At 46.7% G+C, this 23,809-nt stretch overlaps 1 protein-coding gene across 1 annotated transcript; it reads right to left on the reverse strand.

Moving 5' to 3' along the window:
* Positions 1-5,844: 5,844 nt before the first annotated feature.
* On the reverse strand, positions 5,845-21,515 carry F2 (coagulation factor II, thrombin). The gene is made up of 14 exons (XM_072118770.1): positions 21,368-21,515; positions 18,011-18,171; positions 17,835-17,859; positions 17,037-17,090; positions 16,594-16,699; positions 15,913-16,049; positions 14,382-14,687; positions 13,832-13,936; positions 9,176-9,302; positions 7,192-7,359; positions 6,881-7,054; positions 6,611-6,789; positions 6,227-6,297; positions 5,845-6,090 (listed from the first exon to the last, which is right to left on the reverse strand). The coding sequence occupies exons 1-14, from the start codon at positions 21,507-21,509 to the stop codon at positions 5,950-5,952; spliced, it is 1,896 nt and encodes a 631-aa protein (XP_071974871.1). The 5' UTR covers positions 21,510-21,515; the 3' UTR covers positions 5,845-5,949.
* Positions 21,516-23,809: the final 2,294 nt, after the last annotated feature.

Consider the following 23,809-nt stretch of genomic DNA (forward strand, 5'->3'; position numbering starts at 1 on the left):
AATCAATGCAGCTACTGTATTGGAAACTCCGGTGGTACCCAACCCCAACACTTTGCTGGCCAGCATTCCACCCTCTGCGAAGGTTTTCACGGTCATCGATCTTGCTAATGCCTTCTTCAGTGTACCCTTACACCCGGAGTGCCGTTATCTGTTTGCCTTTACCTCCTGTGGAAGCCAACTCACTTGGACAAGGTGCCCACAGGGTGCCCAGAACAGCCCTAACCAATTTACCCAGGCTATGAAGACTGTGTTGTTTCCCTGGATTGCTGAGCATTCACAAGTTACTCTCCTACAGTATGTGGATGATCTTCTCCTCTGTGCTGACTCCAAACAACTGCTGGAGCAAGAGTCATTGTCTCTCCTACTGTTCCTCTCTACAGCCAACTGCAAAGTTTTCAAGGATAAAGTTCAATGGTGTCACGCAAAGGTCATTTTCCTTGGACATTGTGTCTCTCAAGGGGCCAGACACCTCACCGAAGACAGGAAATCGGCCATTGCCAGATTACCATTTCCTTCCACCATTAACCAACTCCAGTCTTTCTTGGGACTCATCACCTACTGCAGACAATGGATTCCGGATGCATCCAGGCTTATGCAACCCTTGTATGACTGTTTAAAGTCAGGAGGACCACAAGGTGCTTCACCTCTGGTCCTCCCATATCTACAAGACTGTCACCACCAACTGAAGATGGCCATTTCCAGAGCGCCTGCTCTGGGACTTCCAGACTATACCCAGCCTTTCAACCTGTTTGTTTCTGAAAGTGAAGGACATGCAACTGGCGTCCTGGCGCAACAACATGCCGGGAGACAACGTCCTATTGGTTACTACTCTTGCCGTCTGGACCCTGTGGCCAGAACATCTCCTACTTTTTTGAAAGCAGTTCATGCCGCCCATGCACTCCTAGACAAGACTGCTGACATCGTCCTGGGACATGACCTCATCATTCAAGCTTCTCATGATCTGGCGGCAGTTCTTTCTCAGACCCAACCCAGACATCTGACCCACCAGAGATACCTCAGACTTCAGTGTTCTTTACTTCTGCCTTCCCATATCACCTTCAAACGTTGTTCAGTCATCAATCCAGCCACTCTCCTTCCACATTCCAGGGGGGAAGAAGCTGACCCAGGAGTTGCTCCAGAAGTTGAAGATCCTCATGACTGTTTACAAGTTCTTCTTGATGATACCTCAACGCTTCCAGGGGTAACTACCCAGGAATTACCCCATCCTGACCTTGAACTTTGGACAGACGGCTCCAGGTTTGCAGACCAGTCTGGAAGGTACCATACAGATTATGCGGTAACCACTGAAACACAGGTGGTGAAAGCAGAAGCCATACCAGCCTCCATGTCAGCTCAAGAAGCCGAACTGATAGCCCTCAAGGAAGCCTGCACTTTGGCCAAAGGGAAGACTGTGAACATCAGGACTGACTCAAGGTATGCCCATGGCATTGCCCATGATTTTGGAATAATCTGGAAGAACAGAGGCTTCATCACAGCCGCAGGTACCCCAGTGAAGCATGCAGACCTCATCAAGAGCCTGATGGAAGCTCTACAACTGCATACCAATTTGGCAGTGATCAAGGTAAAAGCTCACGGAAAAGTGAACTCTAAAGCAGCCAGAGGAAACAACCTGGCTGACTGCACAGCCAAAGAAGCTGCCATGGGGAATGTGTCATCCGAGTGGCTGGAAAGGATCCCGAAGGAAAAACAAGAGATGACCTACCCCTGTATGGTGGCCACTAGAGCCCAGAAGAAGAAAGAAGAAGAAGAGGAGATTATTTCTCCTACCCTTGCTCAGCTACAAGAGGAACAAAAGATGGCCCCAGAAGAAGAGCATAAAGCATGGAAAACATGGGGTGCTGCTTATAAGAATGGACTCTGGACAATGCAAGGACTTGTCTGTCTCCCTAGAAAGCTGTACCCCGCCATTGCTGCCTGGGCTCATGGGGTAATGCACAGAGGAAAGAACCAAGCACTAGGCTATGCCAAGAAGATGTATTTTGCTCCAGGATTATCTACAGCTGTGAATGCCTACATGAAGGCCTGTTCCATTTGTGCTACCTGCAACCCAGCTCCCACGACCAAAGTGCCCTACCAGCACCTGGCCAAGTCAGACTACCCTTTCCAAAGGATCCAAGTTGACCACATTCAGCTTCCCAAGTCAGGAAGATATGAATATGCTTTAGTAGCTGTGGACATGTTCTCAGGATGGCCAGAAGCCTACCCAGTTGTCAACATGACTGCCAAGCTCACAGCCAAGAAACTGATTACTGAAATTGCCTGTAGATTTGGAGTACCTCAGGTGATAGAGAGCGACCAAGGGCCAGTGTTCACAGGGCAAATCTACACAGAACTATAGCAGATGCTAGGAGCTAACATAGGACTCCACACGCCGTATCATCCTCAAAGCTCAGGAAAAGTTGAAAGGATGAACGGGACTTTGAAGAACAAACTGCTCAAGATGACACAAGAAAACCCTAAGGAATGGCCAGAACTCTTGCCCATTGCCCTGTACCATGTCAGACATACCCCTCAAGCCAAACATGGTCTTACTCCCTATGAGATTCTGTTTGGGTCACCCCCTAAGTTGTCAGAAGTTAGGGAGCAGCAGTTAGCTGAGGGGATGGATAAAGTTGTTAAGTTTGTTGTCCGTCTGTCTAAAAGAACTGTCTAACACACACTCTGCAGTCTCTGCTTCTATTCCTGAATCCACAGGTGACACGGTCCACGACTTCCAACCGGGTGACAAAGTATACGTAAAGAAGTACATCCGCAAGAACTGCCTGGACCCGAGGTTTGACGGTCCATACACTGATTCTTGTCACCCCCACTGCGGTAAAACTTGAGGGGAAAACCACCTGGACACACGCCTCCCACTGCAGAAGAGACCCGGCTTCACCATGAGGAAACATATCCTTTCTGTATACATGATGTTCTTTAGCTCGTGCCACATTGGTTCAGGATTAACCACATTATGGGTTAATATGCCCCAAGATAAACCACGATCGCCCAATCCCCCATCCATGGAGCTAATTTAGGGAAAGATGGGAGGGCTCCATGAGTGTAAGTTAGCGTAGTGCAAGCGGGAGGTGAGGTCTTGCTGAAAGGGCAGGCCTTGCCCGAAGTTTGTGAAGCAGCCCCACCCCGACCTATCCCCACTCATGGACAACCTCGAAGGTACGTTAGAGGAAAAATTTAGTATTTAGGGGGGATTGTGAAGGGGAATATCTGTACATGAGCCTATAGTTTTATATTTTTTATACTTTTATATAGCTGGCAAATACTAAAGTTTTTCCTCCTCAGCAATATGCTCAGATATCTTACTTAAGATGGCGCCGGCATCCACACAGCCAACGCCCTATATCCAGGAAGAGAACAACATTCCTGATTCCAAGAAGGCTTCATCCCTCATATCAAAACTCAACGCCCAGGACATTATCTGCCCAGATACTGGAAATGACCAACCAGGGCACATCGGATGCTAGACACATTTGCTTAACCCTTCCCCATTATGATGCTGCATGACACATAACCACACCTTTCTCTCTTCTGTATAAAAGCTACAAACACGGAAATAAAATCAATCTTGCTGTCATGAAAGCTAGAGTGAAGAGCTTGCTTAAGATTAAAACCTGAATAATCTTATCTCAGATTTTATCTTGAAAATGTGCACACTTGCTCTATCTAATTTGGAGGTGACTGACTGGACCCGGTTAATTGTCGATTACGACCCTGACACTATAAGGAAGGTTATGTCCACTGTGGGCCTATTCGCGGCAGCGATCCTGGCAGTACCATGGGGTCAGTTCCACTCTCGCCCCCTGCAGTTATACATGTTGAGGTCCTGGGACGTTTTAGTCTCCAGCCTCGACCCAAAGATTTGCCTTCCCTAGGAGGTCCAGAGCTCCCTAGGCTGGTGGTTAGTAGGAAACCTGCAGAAGGGAGTGCCTTGGAGGCAAAAAAAGCCTTTTGTCTTTAGTGACAGATGCGAGCCAGTGGGGGTGAGGAGCTCCGCTAGGGAAGCGGCTATTTCAGGGTACCTGGGGACCAGAGTTGGAGGACAGCTCTTCAAATTACAGGGAGCTGAAGGCGATTCTAGAGGTGATGAAATCGGCTATGCTTCAAATTCAGGATCAGACTTAAAGGTCCTTTCGACAATGTGACAGCGGTAGCATTTGTAAACTGACAAGGAAGTACTCTGAGTCGGCCACTAATTCACCTAACCTCTGAATTTAATATCTCTTTCTGCTTTCCATATCGGAGGGAAGGAAAATCAGAATGTGGACTTCGGCTAAAGCAGAGCAAATGGTGTCTCAAGAGAGGTGATAATGAGATAATGGTGAGGTTGTGGGGATTACCGCAGATAGACTTGTTTGCGGAACGCCAAAAAACATCAGGTCCAGGAGTTCTCCTTGAATCCAAAGGACCGGCCTTGGGGTCTAGATACCCTGCCTGTGAGAAGGGATCACGGGTTGGCCTATGCTTCCCCCCACCTGATGCTCCTACCAAGGGTCCTATAAAAGATCAGACCAGAACAAGCCAGGGTCATAGTGATTGCCCCCTTTTGGGGCAGGAGGGCCTGGTTCTCGGTCCTGAGGGAATTGTCAATATTGGAACCCCGGATCCTTTCTGTCTCAGGGTTCCGGAGTAGCCTCCTGTATGGCCCCAGTTAGGAGGTGTACGATTCCTTTCTGAGATCTTTCCCTGGTTTTGATCGCTTTGATAAAAGTTCCCTTGGAGCCCATATATGAGATACCTTTTAAGGTGGTTAACTCTTAAAACAGTTTTTTTTGGTAGCCATTACCTCGGCCAGAAGGGTCGGTGAGATCTCTGCCCTATCTTGTAGCAGTCCCTATACCAATACGATAGGGTGGTGTTGGTGACTGATCCGTCTTTTTGCCAAAAGTTGCTTCTAAATTCCAAAGGACTCAGAAGATTGTGTTGCCAACATTCTGTGAAAATCTCTTTCCCTCTCTGAGGGATTTGTACAAACTTGATGTTAAGACAACGGTAGTCAAGTACTTAGAAAGGACGGATGACTTGAGAAAGTCGGACAGTTTTTTTGTTATTTGGAGGAAAGGGGAAGAATGCTTTCCCTAGTACAATCGCAAGGTGGATTACGTTGGCCATTTCTGCAGCTTATACTCAGGCAGGTCTCCCAGTCCCGGTAGGGTTAAAGGCCCATTCCACTAGGGCAGTCTCCCAGTCCTGGGCAGAGTTTAGAGCGGTCACTCAGATCTGTCAGGCTGCTACATGGTCATCCCGGCACACTTTCTTCAGGCACTACAGGTTGGATGTGGTGGGGGCTCATGAACTTTGGTAGAAGGGTCCTTTCCTCTATTGTCCATCCCTAAAGAGTTTCTTCTATTATATTCTCTCTGGTGGGTTCTGTCGTGGTGAAGCAGGGAAAACATGAATTACTAACCAGTAATGTTGTTTCCTGGAACCACGACAGCACCATGTATTATCCTCCCTAGGTGAGTTAGATTTGCTTTTTCTTCATGTGGTGCATCACGTTAGTGGGTGTTGTGATATTTTCTGTTTGGTTCTCGGACTCATTCTCCATGAGTCCAAAAAATTTAACGCTATGAGTCTCGTGCAGTCTCTGAAATCGCTGAGGAATGGAGGTGGCCCTCTAAAGTTTGGGTTTCCTGTCTCGCGGAGGTGGGCCCCGTCCTTCTCTGGTGGCTGCTGTCGTGCTTCCAGGAAACCACATTACTGGTAAGTATTTCATGATTTGTTTTTTCTTTTAATTAGGCACAAAGTCTTTAGTCTTTACTATGGGTGGATAAATGAGTGCCTGCTTGTAGTGTACGCTTCAAGGATAAAAGGAAGCCTGGGAGGAATTGTTTAAAAATATTTTATTGGTGTACAGAAATACATTATTTGGTTGTGTTGAGCTGGAAACCAAACGGTGAAGGAATCGGTTGCGGGAAAATTAAACTCCGTTTAGCAATTCTGCTCTATAATCTTCATAATCCATTTCCGCAAGCGGTGCGCGTGTGTAAAAAAGCCATACTTTCCATCGCGGTCGCATCCTTCACCCCAAGACACTATACCCATCTGGTACCAGCGATTGCTGATGGGATCCTAGAAGGAAACGGACATGATGAAAAAGGCTCCTATAAAAAAAGAATCAAAATGCAGAGAAACGACAAATTCCTTTCACTTTCCAATAAATAAATGAAAACGTGACCCCTTAACGCTGGCTCTATACACGTCATACCTTCATGACAAAAGGTCCTCCGCTATCTCCTTCACAGGCGTCTCCCCTCTTGCTGTCTTCTGGTCTGTAACCTACAGTAAAGTAATAATGGAGTCAGACTGTAGAAATTATGAACCTTAAAGAGGCAATCTCTAGTGTATTTACTCCTCTGCCTCCTGCTTGTAAGAGCTGCCAGGGAGAAACCTATAACACAAGCAGGAGGCTGAAGCTACATCACAAAGGAGACAGACTCTGCAATGTGGGTCTTGTCTGTAGATGTTTCATCGTATATTGAAGGCGGAAAAGGAATCAAGATGGCAAATGGAAGGTTTATCCACCAATACTTCTTGGATAAAGAAGGTCTTGAATGGACTTGACCACCCATGGCACTTTACAACCACTTACCTGCACAGAACATGTTATCTGTTACTTTAACGTTGGTGGAGGTCTTGCATGTCTGCTGCTCAACGACCGGGAGGTTTATCTGCTGCAGGGCCGATGGTAACTGTGGTCCTCCCGTGCTCCATGTTTCTTGAAGATTTCCCCAACCAGAGACACGACCTTTGTACCCAGCCTGCAGAAACCTAGAAGACAACGTTCATGTGGAGGACGTCAGATACAAGAACCTTGTGCAAGGATGGAGAACCTTGCCTGGTATGTTATGGAAGTCCTTACTTCTGAACGATCTCCTTGGTGGGAAGACACACAGGGTGGATGTAGTTGGTGAAGGTCAGGGGCTTCTTCAGCTGCAAGAGTGCAATGTCTCGGTCAAGATTTTCCTTCCAGTTGTATCTGGGGTGGACAAAGATCCTTTCAAGCTGTAGAATCTTCTCTGTCGCCCTCTCATACCTGTGAGAAGAAACAACAAGGGGGCACAATATTGGATTTGTCATGGGTCAAAAACTTGACCCATGACATGACTGATGTCCCGGAATTTCTGTACATTTCAGACTGATTCTCATATAACTTTTAAACAAGTATCTTACTTTGCACGAAAATGTTTTCCTATCCGGACCAGGATATCGTCTGTGGTGAAATTTTTATCCCATGGAGGATAGAAGATGCAATGGGCAGCAGTCAGCACCCAGCGGTCACTTAAGAGACTGGCCCCACATAAGAGCTCCTGCGGGCTCCTCTTAAACAGCATCACCTGCCTACAGATAGAAAAGACAGAGGTGGGGGTGAAGCTTCGTCGTGATGTTAAAACCAACAGCAAGTTGAGATCCACTTGTACTACAGATACAGGCCTGTCTTCCAAAGATAAGTCTAATTATCCTGGGTAACACATTCAAGAGAATTGGTGCAGCCCGGGAGAAGTCTTAAAGATTTGAGTTGGAGATTCAGATTAAAAAGAATAGTAGAGGCGATGTTAAAATGGTACTTTAGAGTCATAAAGCATATCCTACACTGCATCGCCCATGTGTTGGAGAGGATACGGGATAACAGGTACCTTTATACATGTTTTGTGGGAATGCCCAATTATACATCCTTTCTGGGACAATATCTACAAAATCTTGGAGAACATGTTAGGTCCCATAACGGGCAAAGGTCCAGCACAAGCCTTGCTTAATTTAGATCTCCAAGGTGTTCCCCTTAAACATAGCATGTTAAAGGAAACCTACCACTTGTAGTGGCAGGTTTCTGATGGAAATACCGGGCACCAGCTCAGGGTGAGCTGGTGCCGGATCTTATTTTTGTTAGTGTTCGGTTAGGTATCGCGGTTTAAAACACTTTTTAAACTTTATAGCCGGCGCAGGCAGGTACGCGCTCGGCGCTTACCATGCGCGCGGCTCTCCTTCACTTCCTATGTAGCCGCGCGCATGGTAAGCGCCGAGCGCGTACCTCCCTGCGCCGGCTATAAAGTTTCAAAAATTGTTTTAAACCGCGATCCACTAACAAAAATAAGCTCCGGCACCAGCTCACCCTGAGCTGGTGCCCGGTATTTCCATCAGAAACCTGCCACTACAAGTGATAGGTTTCCTTTAATTACTAAAATCTCCACAGTAGCCAGGAAAACCCTAGCAAAGAATTAGAAGTTATCTAACTGGTAGAATAAGCAATTCGTAAGACTCACAAGTTTGAAAAAGGAGGAGATCTGGCGTCCGTGGGTGGGATAATAGCCTACTACTTCTTGACACGCTTAAAGGGAACCTGTCATCAGCAATTGGCCTAATAAAGCACTACCAGTATATCGGCAAACAGCGTAACACCTTCTAGTTTTTGTTTCTTTCATAGTCCAGTGCCATGGTATCATCCAGAAAATCAACTTTAAAATGAGATCTAAATTGGTTTTATCAAGTCAAGGGGGAGGAGAGTTTAACACCGAAGTCAAGGTGGGGGTCTCTGAACACCTTTTCCTCTGTGATTTGAAATCATTCATTGGACTTCAGGAGATCTGGTTAGTGATGTATCTGGATGCAGGACAATCATTTACAGTGAAGGAGGCGTTCTAAGGAAGAGAGAGCTTGACTTCAGCGTGAATATCTCCGCCTCCTTGACTTTATACAACCAATTTTCAGCCCACTTCAAAGAAGATTTTCTGGATGATGACACCGCACTGGGTCATGAAAGAAACACGATCCGGAAGGTGTTCAGCTGCTTGGCAACATACTGCTAGTGGTTTATTAGGTTCATTTCTGATGACAGGTTCCCTTTAAGATGAGGTAAAAATGGGGGATTATCAGGATTTCTCATAGCATCCAAAATTTACATACATTGTGCAGAGATATAACCCATGCGATACACACACTAAATCCTGTGACATTGGGTTATGCTTTGTTAACTTTTGTTTGATCAGGGGAAATAGCAAAAAGCTAAGCGAACTGTGCTCGCCCCTCGTGGCTATGAAACCTGTACAATCCTAAGATAGAAGATACCATGTGAGGTGACTGAGATAGGAACTGGTTGTTAAAGTTAAAAAAAAAAAAAAAAAAAAAAGTAGATAGTAAAAAATGGATGACGTCCTGTTACCATGGAGAACTGCCTTGTTCAGCTTCTTCTCCCTTCACAATGCGGCCTTGTATGTAGGACGCCAGCAGCTCGCCCTCGCTCTTATCAGCGATTTTCTTCTGTTCAAAGAGAGGCCTCAATCCACACACTGAAAAATATGACATCACTCTGACGATGACAATCACTTACCTCAAGACACATGCAGCCAGGCAGTTAAAGGGAACCTGTCATCAGGAGCCCTTTTTTCTGGCTCCCCCTTGTCCCCATAGAGAGTAGTGCACACATTTCCAAAGAGATTTTATAGTAAAACTAGCTTCCCCGCCCCCCCCCCCCCCCAAAAAAAAAAGATACGTTTCGGTAATAGTTTACCTTTGTGTATCCCTAGTCCCATGGGAGTGGCCAGTGAGGAGGGGGCAGACATGTATGACGTCCTGAGGAGGGAAGCGATGGGGGCGGAGATATGGGGGACATGGGAGTGGCCAGTGAGGAGGGGGCAGACATATATGACGTCCTGAGGAGGGAAGCGATGGGGGAGGAGATAAGGGGGACATGGGAGTGGCCAGTGTGGATCGGGGCAGACATGTATGACGTCCTGAGGGGGGAAGCGGTGGTGGGAGGATATATGGGGGACATGGGAGTGGCCAGTGTGGATCGGGGCAGACATGTATGACGTCCTGAGAGGGGAAGCGATGGGGGGAGGAGATATGGAGGACATGGGAGTGGCCAGTGTGGATCGGGGCAGACATGTATGACGTCCTGAGAGGGGAAGCGGTGGTGGGAGGAGATATGGAGGATATGGGAGGGGCCAGTGTGGATCGGGGTAGACATATATGACGTCCTGAGGGGGGAAGCAATGGGGGAGGAGATATGGGGGACATAGGAGTGGCCAGTGTAGATCGAGGTAGATATGTATGACGTCCTGAGGAGGGAAGCGATGGGGGAGGAGATTTGGGGGACATAGGAGTGGCCAGTGAGGAGGGGGCAGACATGTATGACGTCCTGAGAGGAGAAGCGATGGGGGGGGTGGAGATATGGGGGACATGGGAGTGGCCAGTGTGGATCGGGGTAGACATGTATGACGTCCTGAGAGGGGAAGCGGTGGTGGGAGGAGATATGGGGGACATGGGAGGGGCCAGTGTGGAGGGGGCAGACATGTATGAGGTCCTGAGGAGGGAAGCGGTGGTGGGAGGAGATATGGGGGACATGGGAGTGGCCAGTGAGGAGGGGGCAGACATGTATGACGTCCTGAGGAGGGAAGCGGTGGTGGGAGGAGATATGGGGGACATGGGAGTGGCCAGTGAGGAGGGGGCAGACATGTATGACGTCCTGAGGAGGGAAGCGGTGGTGGGAGGAGATATGGGGGACATAGGAGTGGCCAGTGTAGATCGAGGTAGATATGTATGATGTCCTGAGGGGGGAAGCAATGGGGGGAGGAGATATGGGGGACATGGGAGTGGCCAGTGAGGAGGGGGCAGACATGTATGACGTCCTGAGGAGGGAAGCGGTGGTGGGAGGAGATATGGGGGACATGGGAGTGGCCAGTGAGGAGGGGGCAGACATGTATGACGTCCTGAGGAGGGAAGCGGTGGTGGGAGGAGATATGGGGGACATAGGAGTGGCCAGTGTAGATCGAGGTAGATATGTATGATGTCCTGAGGGGGGAAGCAATGGGGGGAGGAGATATGGGGGACATGGGAGTGGCCAGTGAGGAGGCGGCAGACTTGTATGACGTCCTGAGGGGGGAAGCGATGGGGGAGGAGATATGGGGGACATGGGAGTGGCCAGTGTGGATCAGTGTAGACATGTATGACGTCCTGAGGGGGGAAGCGATGGGGAGAGGTGATATGGGGGACATGGGAGTGGCCAATGTAGATCGGGGCAGATATGTATGACATCCTGAGGGCGGAAGCGATGGGGGTGGAGATATGGGGGACATGGGAGTGGCCAGTGAGGAGGGGGCAGACATGTATGACGTCCTGAGGGGGGAAGCGGTGGGGGAGGAAATATGGGGGACATGGGAGTGGCCAGTGTGGAGGGGGCAGACATGTATGACGTCCTGAGAGGAGAAGCGATGGGGGGGGTGGAGATATGGGGGACATGGGAGTGGCCAGTGTGGATCGGGGTAGACATGTATGACGTCCTGAGAGGGGAAGCGGTGGTGGGAGGAGATATGGGGGACATGGGAGGGGCCAGTGTGGAGGGGGCAGACATGTATGAGGTCCTGAGGAGGGAAGCGGTGGTGGGAGGAGATATGGGGGACATGGGAGTGGCCAGTGAGGAGGGGGCAGACATGTATGACGTCCTGAGGAGGGAAGCGGTGGTGGGAGGAGATATGGGGGACATGGGAGTGGCCAGTGAGGAGGGGGCAGACATGTATGACGTCCTGAGGAGGGAAGCGGTGGTGGGAGGAGATATGGGGGACATAGGAGTGGCCAGTGTAGATCGAGGTAGATATGTATGATGTCCTGAGGGGGGAAGCAATGGGGGGAGGAGATATGGGGGACATGGGAGTGGCCAGTGAGGAGGGGGCAGACATGTATGACGTCCTGAGGAGGGAAGCGGTGGTGGGAGGAGATATGGGGGACATGGGAGTGGCCAGTGAGGAGGGGGCAGACATGTATGACGTCCTGAGGAGGGAAGCGGTGGTGGGAGGAGATATGGGGGACATAGGAGTGGCCAGTGTAGATCGAGGTAGATATGTATGATGTCCTGAGGGGGGAAGCAATGGGGGGAGGAGATATGGGGGACATGGGAGTGGCCAGTGAGGAGGCGGCAGACTTGTATGACGTCCTGAGGGGGGAAGCGATGGGGGAGGAGATATGGGGGACATGGGAGTGGCCAGTGTGGATCAGTGTAGACATGTATGACGTCCTGAGGGGGGAAGCGATGGGGAGAGGTGATATGGGGGACATGGGAGTGGCCAATGTAGATCGGGGCAGATATGTATGACATCCTGAGGGCGGAAGCGATGGGGGTGGAGATATGGGGGACATGGGAGTGGCCAGTGAGGAGGGGGCAGACATGTATGACGTCCTGAGGGGGGAAGCGGTGGGGGAGGAAATATGGGGGACATGGGAGTGGCCAGTGTGGAGGGGGCAGACATGTATGACGTCCTGAGGGGGGGAGCGATGGGGGTGGAGATATGGGGGACATGGGAGTGACCAGTGTGGATCGGGGCAGACATGTATGACGTCCTGAGGGGGGGAGCGATGGGGGGTGGAGATATGGTGGACATAGGAGTGGCCAGTGTGGATCGGGGCAGACATGTATGACATCCTGAGGAGGGAAGCAATGGGGGGAGGAGATATGGGGGACATAGGAGTGGCCAGTGTAAATCGAGGTAGATATGTATGACGTCCTGAGGGGGGAAGCAATGGGGGGGAGGAGATATGGGGGACATGGGAGTGGCCAGTGAGGAGGGCGCAGACATGTATGACGTCCTGATGGGGGGGGGGGAGATATGGGGGACATGGGAGTGGCCAGTGTGGATCGGGGCAGACATGTATGATGTCCTGAGGGGGTGGAGATATGGGGGACACGGGAGTGGCCAGTGAGGATCAGGCAGACATATATTATGTCCTGAGGAGAGAGGAGATATGGGGGACATGGGAGTGACCAGTGTGGAGCGGGGCAGACATGTATGACGTCCTGAGGGGGGAAGCAATGGGGGTGGAGATATGGGGGACATGGGAGTGGCCAGTGAGGATCAGGCAGACATATATTATGTCCTGAGGAGAGAGGAGATATGGGGGACATGTGAGTGGCCAATGTAGATCGGGGCAGATATGTATGACATCCTGAGGGCGGAAGCGATGGGGGTGGAGATATGGGGGACATGGGAGTGGCCAGTGAGGAGGGGGCAGACATGTATGACGTCCTGAGGGGGGAAGCGATGGGGGAGGAAATATGGGGGACATGGGAGTGGCCAGTGTGGAGGGGGCATACATATATGATGTCCTGAGGGGGGAAGCGGTGGTGGGAGGAGATATGGGGGACATGGGAGGGGCCAGTGTGGATCGGGGCAGACATGTATGACATCCTGAGGAGGGAAGCAATGAGGGGAGGAGATATGGGGGACATAGGAGTGGCCAGTGTAAATCGAGGCAGATATGTATGATGTCCTGAGGGGGGAAGCAATGGGGGGAGGAGATATGGGGGACATGGGAGTGGCCAGTGAGGAGGGCGCAGACATGTATGACGTCCTGAGGGGGGAAGCGATGGGGGGTGGAGATATGGGGGACATGGGAGTGGCCAGTGAGGATCTGGGTAGACATGTATGACGTCCTGAGGGGGGAAGCGATGGGGGGAGGAGATATGGGGGACATGGAAGGGCTTCATCAGGCAATGGGTACCCCAAGCAAATGCCACCATCCCAAAAATAAACGGCTCTGATTCAAATGGCAGATCATGGAGTCTATTGCTCCCTGCTCTGATGTAGCTTTGAACTGTATTGGCATCCAAAGGACGTGTATACAGTTTAAAGCGTTAGAGGGATATGGGTCAGCATCACACTTCTCCTGAATCCCCTAATTGACTGTTTTTAAACAAACGATCCAGGAGAAATAATACTATTCCACACACCGCGCTTCCCCCCACAATTCTCTCAGGCAGTTATATCAGTTGCATTATGGGTAAAATCAGTCCCGATTTATATCTCACACACAGTCCTTTCCTCACCTTCTTCTCCTTGGCCAAAGCACTTCACATCAAAGAACGTTTGATGATCCTTTGAATCGGTCCGGCCCGCTTGGCTAGGAAGGGGTTCTTCATCTAGAGGACTATCTGCCAGAGACAGGGGTCAGCCCAGCGACACAAGTACCAGGTTCAGTAGAAATTGAATATGAAATAATTCCCAATGGAAAATAGTAAGAAAAAATATTTAAGCAGTGATTTAGAACAATGATATTGTACAAAGTTTCAGGTCTGATCTTGGTGTTAATTATTGTCTGATTATGTCCAAATAATAAAATTACTTCTACATGCAGCCACCACTAGGGGGAGCTAATTGTACAATGTATTACTATTGAGTTCTCAGTAAGGTATATGCTTCCCCTAGTGGTGGTTCCATGCAGCTACAATTATATCATGTAAATATATGTGAACAGAAGCAGAGTAAATGGAATAAGTGGTGGGTAAGTCGGCACAATGAGTAGGAGGAGTAAGACTGTTGTTGAGTAATTAATGTAGGAGGAGGGCAACCATATGCAAGTGCATGAACGTAACTTACCACAATAATTTAAGCGGCAGTAGTCGAAGGAGGTGTTGCTGTGGGACACGTAGCACCACACGCCCTCGTCGTCGTTGTCTGGGTTCCTGCAGTAATTCTCTTTCAGGACGACGTCTTTCCTGAAGTCTTTTCTGCTGTGCTCCTGTACTAATGGGGAGTCCCAGGGGAGACATGGAAGTCCTGACACTGTGACCGCCAGGGTGCCCTCATAGTCCAAGCCCCGGTTCTCCACGCAGGGTGCTTCCTCTTTCTGGACAGTTTTGACCCCTTTTGGCTTGATGGGCTCACTGGTGAACTCATTTTTGCCTATGAGGACGTAAAATGGGTGCAAATGACTGGGCGATGGCGGTCTCCAACCTGTCGCTGCCTGTTCATGCTTATTAAAAAACCATCTCCAAAGATTTTACTGCAGAGTGGGCACCATACGGTCTCCTTAGTACCATATGAACATGGCACTGGCTCCTCAGTGGTCTGCATTATGGATAAATGGGTACATTATGGGCACCTTAATAGTCAATATAAAAAAAGGGTATCATATGGGCACTGTACAGGCTCCTCAGTAGTCTTCATTAATGATTATGGTCTAACTGGTCTACCATAATGTTAGATGGGTACTATATGGGCACTACCGTTATATGGTTTTCTCAGAGGTCGACATATGGGCACCGTAGGGGCTCCTCATTGGTCTACATTAATTTTAGATGGGTACCATATGGGCACTGTTTAGGCTTCTCCCTGGTCTAAATTAAGATTAGATGGGGACCTAATAGGCACCATACAGGATCCACCCTGGTCTACATTAATGATAGATGGGCACCATACATTAATAAACAAGGAACTCATGGGTACTGTAGGGGCACATCATTGGTCTAGAATAATATTAGATGGGTACTGTACAGGCAGATGGGTACCTTATGGGGTACAGGCAGCTCCCTGATGTACATTAATGTTAGATTAGTACTCTATGGCTTCCTCTTTGTTCTACATTAATAAATCGGTTACTTATGGGCACTGTAGGGGTTCCACCCTGGTCTATATTAATGTTAGATGGGTATCGTATGGGTACTGTACGGGCTCCTCAGTAGTTTACATTAATGATAGATGGGAACCATATGGGCACTGTACAGGCTCCTTAATGATCTGCATTAAAAAACGGTACCGTACCACCTCTTCAGTGGTCTACATCAATACACTGGTATCTTATGGGCACCAAAGGGGCTCCTTATTGGTCTACGTTGATGTTAGATGGGTACCATATAGATAGATGGGTACCGCATGGGCACTATTAATATTAGATGGACGCCTATAGATAGTGGAGGCTCCTCTGTGGTCTACTATAATTTTAGGGGGCACTATATGGGTACTATACTAGCTCCTCGGTGGCCCAAGTTAATCTTAGACTAACACCATATAGACTCTGTTCATGTTTTTTTAATTACCTTTTTCTTCCCTTTCTTATGCAAGAAGATTAAAAATCCATCTCCCGAAACTTATGAAACTCATCTTGGCCAAGACATTACGACCCACTTACCGCATACGGGCACTGAACACTCCTCTCTAGGTTTTTCAGGGTCCTTGGTATAACACCAGGGCCCCAACGGGTTTTCATCTGGGTTTCGACAGTAGTTTTCGGTCAGGTTGCGGTCCGGATGAGTGGTAGGATTGACCCTAAACACCAGAAAGTTCACAATCATACAGCAAAGATATGAAATAGTAATAACTGTGTTATCTTATTACACAAGGAATTTATTTTGACTATTCTTTTGGTTGGTTTTTTTTTTGTGAGCCTTTTCCCTCCCTCTGTTCACTGTGGCATCTAAGGGGTTCTACTTCTGGTACATCCCAGATCATTGATCATTGATCCCAGCAATTGGCCCTCTTCTACCTTTGATCTCGTGGACAAGAGTCGTGAGTTTGCCATGATTATAACATACAATAGGTTGGTTATGACCCAATATATAGCTGGTTTTGACCCAAATTTTGCCATTGGTGGTGAAGGGTTCTGAATGAATCCATAGTTAGGAATAAAGTTGCAAATCTTACAAACCTATGTCCCCATGGTTGCCGAATACTTTTACTGTCTGTAGGATACATCCAGATGATCAGAATATACTATACAAAGGAGTCTGGTGAGTCATAGATTTACATGGGAGCTGTATACATGAAACGGTAGAATTTTTACAATGATTGCTCCGTTTGTATGAACACTTACTTTGTCCTATGTGGGAAATGACTGGACCAGAACTGACATTCTCGGCCCGACCTGGTGACGCTGATGTCTCCCATGTAATTCTGTCCGTTTCCTTCTGCACATTGACCTGTGAATCATATATGGACAGATGTTAGGGTCAGTGTATTAGTAACCTTGTAGGTCACACCCTGACCCTGACTCCCAGTTTTTGTAGGGGATCCCACAAGCCAGATTTATCACCCATCTTGAGGGTAGGGTAGATTAACTACCATAACTACTATCACCCCAATATTATAGGGGTGAATGCAGTGTCACACTGTCCCCCCAGGGGATCCTACAATGGGCCAAGGCATTAACCTAATATTGGACCCCAGAGAACCAGAAGATGACAACTCAATGGTAAAGATTATTTCAAAGGGGCTATGGGAGGGCAGTCCCCCAGAATAATTTAGTCCCCTCCTCACCTGCCATGCACAGGTCCAGGGCTTGTCTTGCCGGCTTCTTTTCAGGATTACAAGCTGTGAATAAGAACTAAACAATGTTTTACTGTAATACAAGGAGAGGCAATACAGAGAAAGGATAACCAGGATAGGGGATGCCAGATTGTTTTGGTATTTTTGGATCTCTAACCTGGTCGGTATTTTTGAGTTGCAAGGATGGGTTAGAAATATTGTCAGGCTGTGTCTTAATCCATGTAGGTGAGTCACTGTGGCTGCACTGATGTGGGGGATGTGGCTGGACCAAAATGGGAGATATTGCTGGACCGATATGGGGGATGTTGCTGGACCGATATGGGGATGTGACTGCACAGATATGGGGGGCTGGACCAATATGGGGATATTGCCGGACCGATATGGGGATGTTGCTGGACCGTTATGGGGGATGTGGCTGCACTGAAATGGGGGATGTGGCTGCACAGATAAGGGGGATGTGGCTGCACAGATAAGGGGGATGTGGCTGCACAGATAAGGGGGATGTGGCTGCACAGATATGGGGGATGTGGCTGCACTGATATGAGGGATACGGCTGCACAGATATGGGGAAGCGGCTGCACAGATATGGGGGATGTGACTGCACACATATGGGGGATGTGGCTGCAGTGATGTGGGGAGATGTAGCTGCAAAATATTAGCATGTAAGCATCTGTGTACATGATCCTGTATCCTCTCCCATATTACTTCATATCAGCCCCGGTGACCTCTGACCTATGAGGAAATCGGCAAATACACAACAGCATGTGATGTTCTTTCTTCCTTACTCACATTGATAGAGGCGCCAGAAGGTGTTCTGTAATACAAAAGAAACATGACACATCCATAGGAACAGGCACAATGCTCAGGGGTTAAGTTGGGGGGTGTGGAAACTGCTGATGCCGTAGGGCCTAAAGGGGCAGATGGGACCATGTAGCCCCCCACACATGAGGAGAACATTATCTCACCGTGGCATCGGTTGACTCCTTGATCTCCCTGGCTTCCTCGTAGTTACATATCTCCTCCATACACTCTCGCTCCATGTTCCCCTGCTTCAGCTCCTCGAATAAGGTATTAGCTCTCCGAGAACGTTTGAGCACAGACATGGCCTCCTGGTTACTGATGAACACTGGAAAGAGGGGGGGGGGAATAGATTTATCACACAATCTGGGGTTGGATTGTACCACGGGGTCCTGGGTGAAGAACAACTGGGCCCATTTTCATGGTGTTTCCCATACGAAGTGTCTGGTACATTACACCTGGAGGCCTGGATTTTGTCATGGGATCTATGAACTTTAAAGGGGTTTTCCAAGGAATTCTCTGGTGCCAAGGGGTGCCCAAAAAAAGAAAGGGTACTTACCCTGCTCTGGCTCCTGGTTCAAACGTTGCTCTGGTTCTTCTGCCTTTTGGCAACCTCAAGCCCTATGTGTTGGCCTGTTACACGGGGGTCACTTGTGACATAAGATGAAATGATGACCCACGGTCCGAGGGGACCGCTGATTAGGTCCCATGACCCCCAGTACTTCTGACCGAAAGAGCAGAAGAGCCAGAGGAACGATATCCTTACAGATCACCAAAAATGGGATTGGATCGATTCTTGAGAATGTAGAAAAAAATAAACCCCAACAAAAACCTTTACTGCTTCTCAATTATAGGATCCAATTTTGTCCCCCCACATATACATGGTTCTCACATAGATGTTTCATGTGATATGGTCCCTCTGGTTAGATCCTCTAGCAGTAAGGTTTTCCTACAGCGCCTCCGCAGGGCATATAAGGCATTACATACTGGCCATGGTCTTGTCTGTATAACACACAGAGGTGTCAGCTTCTCTTGAGGCTGGACTGTTGGCATGTTACAGAACCAACATTACTGTACCCCGCAATATCAAATATCAACAGCAAAACCTATTAAACAATTAAGTGGAGTAAATCCTGACAGAAAAGACAGTAAGAGTTCGGATCTCTCCGCCCACACACAGTGATTGACAGGGAGAATCTTGTTAACACTGCCCGCCACACAGTGATTGATAGTTGTCTACAAAGTGATACAAGAAGAGCTGTCCATCACTGTGTGTGAGCGGAGTAATCAAGACTCTCACTGTCAATCACTGTGTGTGGGCGGAGTAATAAGGACTCTCACTGTCAATCACTGTGTGTGGGTGGAGTAATCAGGACTCTCACTGTCAATCACTGTGTGTGGGTGGAGTAATCAGGACTCTCACTGTCAATCACTGTGTGTGGGTGGAGTAATCAGGACTCTCACTTTCAGTCACTGTGTGTGGGTGGAGTAATCAGGACTCTCACTGCCAATCACTGTGTGTGGGCGGAGTAATCAAAACTTCCATTGTCAATCAATGCCGAAACGTTGCTAGATATATATATATAGATATGATATAGATAGATAGATAGATATGAGATAGATAGATAGAGATAGATAGATATTAGATAGATAGATAGATAGATAGATAGGAGATAGATAGATAGATATGAGATAGATAGATAGATAGATAGATAGATAGATAGATAGATATGAGATAGATGGATAGATGGATAGATAGATATGAGATAGATAGATGGATATGAGATAGATAGATAGATGGATAGATAGATAGATAGATAGATAGATAAAGATACACAAATATATAGATAGGTTTTCCTATCCCAATGCACAGGTTCACATGACACATGTCCAGCCAACCCCAGCTATAGATGGATAAAAAGATATCCATATAATCTATATGATAGTGAGTTATAAGGATAGATAGATAGATAGATAGATACGTATAGAAAGTCCAAGCGGCACTATCTTGATTGAAAAAATGGCTGGGTGCAGGCTACCCAGGACTGGGCCTCAAGTCCTCCTGTGTATACTTCGAAGAAAAGGTGCAGCACTCCAATTTCGTGAAACGTACTCACTATGGAATAAAAAGATTTTTCTACGTTTCACGAAATTGGAGTGCTGCACCTTTTCTTCGAAGTATAGATAGATAGATAGATAGATAGATAGATATGAGATAGATAGATAGATAGATATGAGATAGATAGATAGATAGATAGATAGATAGATAGATAGATAGATAGATAGATATGGGATAGATAGATAGATATGGGATAGATAGATAGATAGATAGATAGATAGATATGGGATAGATAGATAGATAGATAGATAGATAGATAGATAGATAGATAGATATGAGATAGATAGATAGATATGAGATAGATAGATAGATAGATATGAGATAGATAGATAGATAGATATGAGATAGATAGATATGAGATAGATAGATATGAGATAGATAGATAGATAGATAGATAGATAGATAGATAGATAGATAGATTTGAGATAGATAGATAGATAGATAGATAGATAGATATGGGATAGATAGATAGATAGATAGATATGAGATAGATAGATAGATAGATAGATATGAGATAGATAGATAGATAGATAGATATGAGATAGATAGATAGATAGATATGAGATAGATAGAAAGATATGAGATAGATAGATATGAGATAGATAGATAGATGATAGAGAGATAGATAGATAGATAGATAGATAGATATTGGATAGATAGATAGATATGAGATAGATAGATAGATAGATAGATAGATAGATAGATAGATATTGGATAGATAGATAGATAGATATTGGATAGATAGATATGAGATAGATAGATAGATAGATAGATAGATAGATAGATAGATATGAGATAGATAGATAGATAGATAGATAGATAGATAGATATTGGATAGATAGATAGATATGAGATAGATAGATAGATATTGGATAGATAGATAGATATTGGATAGATAGATAGATATTGGATAGATAGATAGATATTGGATAGATAGATATGAGATAGATAGATAGATAGATAGATAGATAGATAGATATGGGATAGATATGAGATAGATAGATAGATAGATATGAGATATATAGATAGATAGATAGATAGATAGATATTGGATAGATAGATAGATAGATAGATAGATGGATAGATAGATAGATATTGGATAGATAGATAGATATTGGATAGATAGATAGATAGATATTGGATAGATAGATATGAGATAGATAGATAGATAGATAGATAGATAGATAGATATGGGATAGATATGAGATAGATAGATAGATAGATATGAGATAGATAGATAGATAGATAGATAGATATGAGATAGATAGATAGATAGATATGAGATAGACAAATTGCACAATAAATTCCAGTTTAGCCCCCAGGACCCTCAGAAGACCCCCCACTTCCTTGTGCATTGTTCTGCAGGTCAGGACTGACTTCTTATGTAACATAGTCACTTTCTTACCATTGTCACCCAGGGCCAGGGGCATCAGGGAGGCCAAAATTAATCCACATATAATGTTGGTTCGGTGCGGCATGCTGGGGAAGAAAGGCCTTCGCATGGCGGTCCCGCAGCTGGAACTCAACTGAAGAGATATTTGGAGCATTACCCTGTGTCAGAAAGATAGAGAGACCCTCCTCTGGACTTTCTCCCTCCCCCGTCATTCAGCCTCTGGGGTCAGGAGCGGTTACACATTGATCAGCAAACACTGAGGCCTCCGCATTGCCATAGAAATACATGGTTTATTTACAGGCACAAAGTACCAGGCAGACGACTCATGTCCACCACCACCATTGTACTTAGGGGAGATGGCGCCCACAACTGTGAAGGGTCTGCCGGTTTGTGGAGGGATCATCACCGTGTAGTCATGTAGTCATGAGATTTGGAAGAAGTTGTGGCAAAAATAACTTTTTGTTAATATTTTTTCTTACATATAAGCAGTAGTGGATTATAGTATAGGCGGTTTGGGCCCAAGCCCTCTAGGAAGCCCATGGCCACCCAAATCACACACCAAATTTTATACTGATAAGAACATTCACCCATGAAATCCTTGTACATCTGTCCCTGCTCTCAATACAGATGTACAGAAGATATATTTTAGGACCTCCAAAGGTCCTGAAACCGCAGATTGAAAGCAGCAGAAGGGACACATCCTCTATTCTCCAAGAAGCTGATTCTAGAACCATATGTAGGAAGTGATTCCAGACTTGTAGGGGCTATAATATTCATACAGCCCAGTCCTAATCCCCCTGGTATACAAGTGATGCAATATCTGAGTAGTAAATGTATGGTGCTTAACCCAGACTATGCTTTTATATAGTCAAAGATCTGTATAAGTTACCAGCTGGACCATCCATCCAACGCTGGGTCCCCCGGGAACTCATCAATGCCCCCCCAAATGTTCCAGAATCCAAAACTGTAGCTGTCTTAAAAGTTCATAATGGACCCCCTTATGGGTCCTCAAATTGACTTCTGGGTAGGCATCGTTCCCTCTCCTGGATCATCACCATAGGTGGATCCCTGCTACCCGCTGAGGTGCCCGATTAAACACCCCATGATGATATTAAGAGATTCCTGCTAATGAAAATGGTAAGAAATGTGTCACTGTGACTGGCCCGGTCCTTCGCATTACAATGCAGGGTGTATGGATAGATGCAGAGCATCGTCACTTTGGTGGTCAACATTGCACCTTAAAGGGAACCTGTCATCAGAGTTTGACCCACTAAATTACTACCTGTAGGTTGTAAAGCAGCAAAACACCTTCCAGATCATGGACCAACGTAGAGAAATCATTCAGAAAATCAACCTAGAAGCAAGATGTAAATTAGATGTAAAACATCAAGGAGGCTGGAAGTTTAGCACTGAAGTCAAGCTCTCCCCGTCTCTTAGTGTCCCATCTGTATAGATTGACATCATATACTAGGCTTCAAGACAGACAGTTAATGAAGTCCCGGAACACAGAGCCATCATTTACAGTCAAGTGAGCGTTCAAAGGTGGGGAGAGCTTGACTTCAGTACTAAACTCTCTGCTTTAGATCTCACTTCAAAGTGGGTTTCTTGGATGATGCCATCAAACCGAAGTAAAAGAAGTTCCTCTGAAAGATGATTACCTACTCGACAACATACTGGTTTCATTATTGGAAAAAATTTCTACTTACAGGTTCCCTTTAAGGGCGTTGACCAACCGCAGATAGGCGGGGGGCACCCTCACCAATCACCAAGATTCACTGTGGAAAGATTCCTAAAGATAGGAGATCCAGACCCAGACAAGCCCTTTAAGTACATTGGATTGAGTTGAAAAGGGGTCACACAGTTTTTTGGGGGGAGAAAACATGTTTTTTTTTCCATTCTGGACAAATCTTCAAAGACCTACTATGTAGGTCATTGGTCCAGACTACATTCTCTTCCTAGACCTGGGGGAGTGAGAGTCCAAATTGAACTTTTAAGGTTCTCCCACAAGAGTTATAAATTATGTGGAAAAAATCTGCAGGTGTGGACATACCCTTAAAATGCGTCAAACTCCTTGACTCCTTGGCTTTAAGGTTTTTCCTATGTTGTGGTGCTTACCAAAGTCAATCCTGTAACTACCATCATGTTCGATCCAGTAGGGAGACCTGTAGGAGAGACCTATGTGCTGATGGAATCAGGAACTTTACCCCTGGCTCCGGTCTCCATGGGAATTTCCACCATTCCAGCAAAAGGCCTTTAATGGGAACCTGCCTCCAGATTTCACCCCACTAAACTAGCAGCCCCCTCGAGTAGGGTGTGAAATGCCATTTCAAATATTACCTCTATTATATTTAACTACAAATAAATTCACCTCCAAAGGCATGCACAAATGAGCAGAAATGAGTCACTTTTTGCCTGAAATGAGTCACTGGAGGAGGAGCGTCAAATCAAACAGAA

The sequence above is a fragment of the Engystomops pustulosus genome, chromosome 7, assembly GCF_040894005.1.
Source record: "Engystomops pustulosus chromosome 7, aEngPut4.maternal, whole genome shotgun sequence".
NCBI lineage: Eukaryota > Metazoa > Chordata > Amphibia > Anura > Leptodactylidae > Engystomops > Engystomops pustulosus.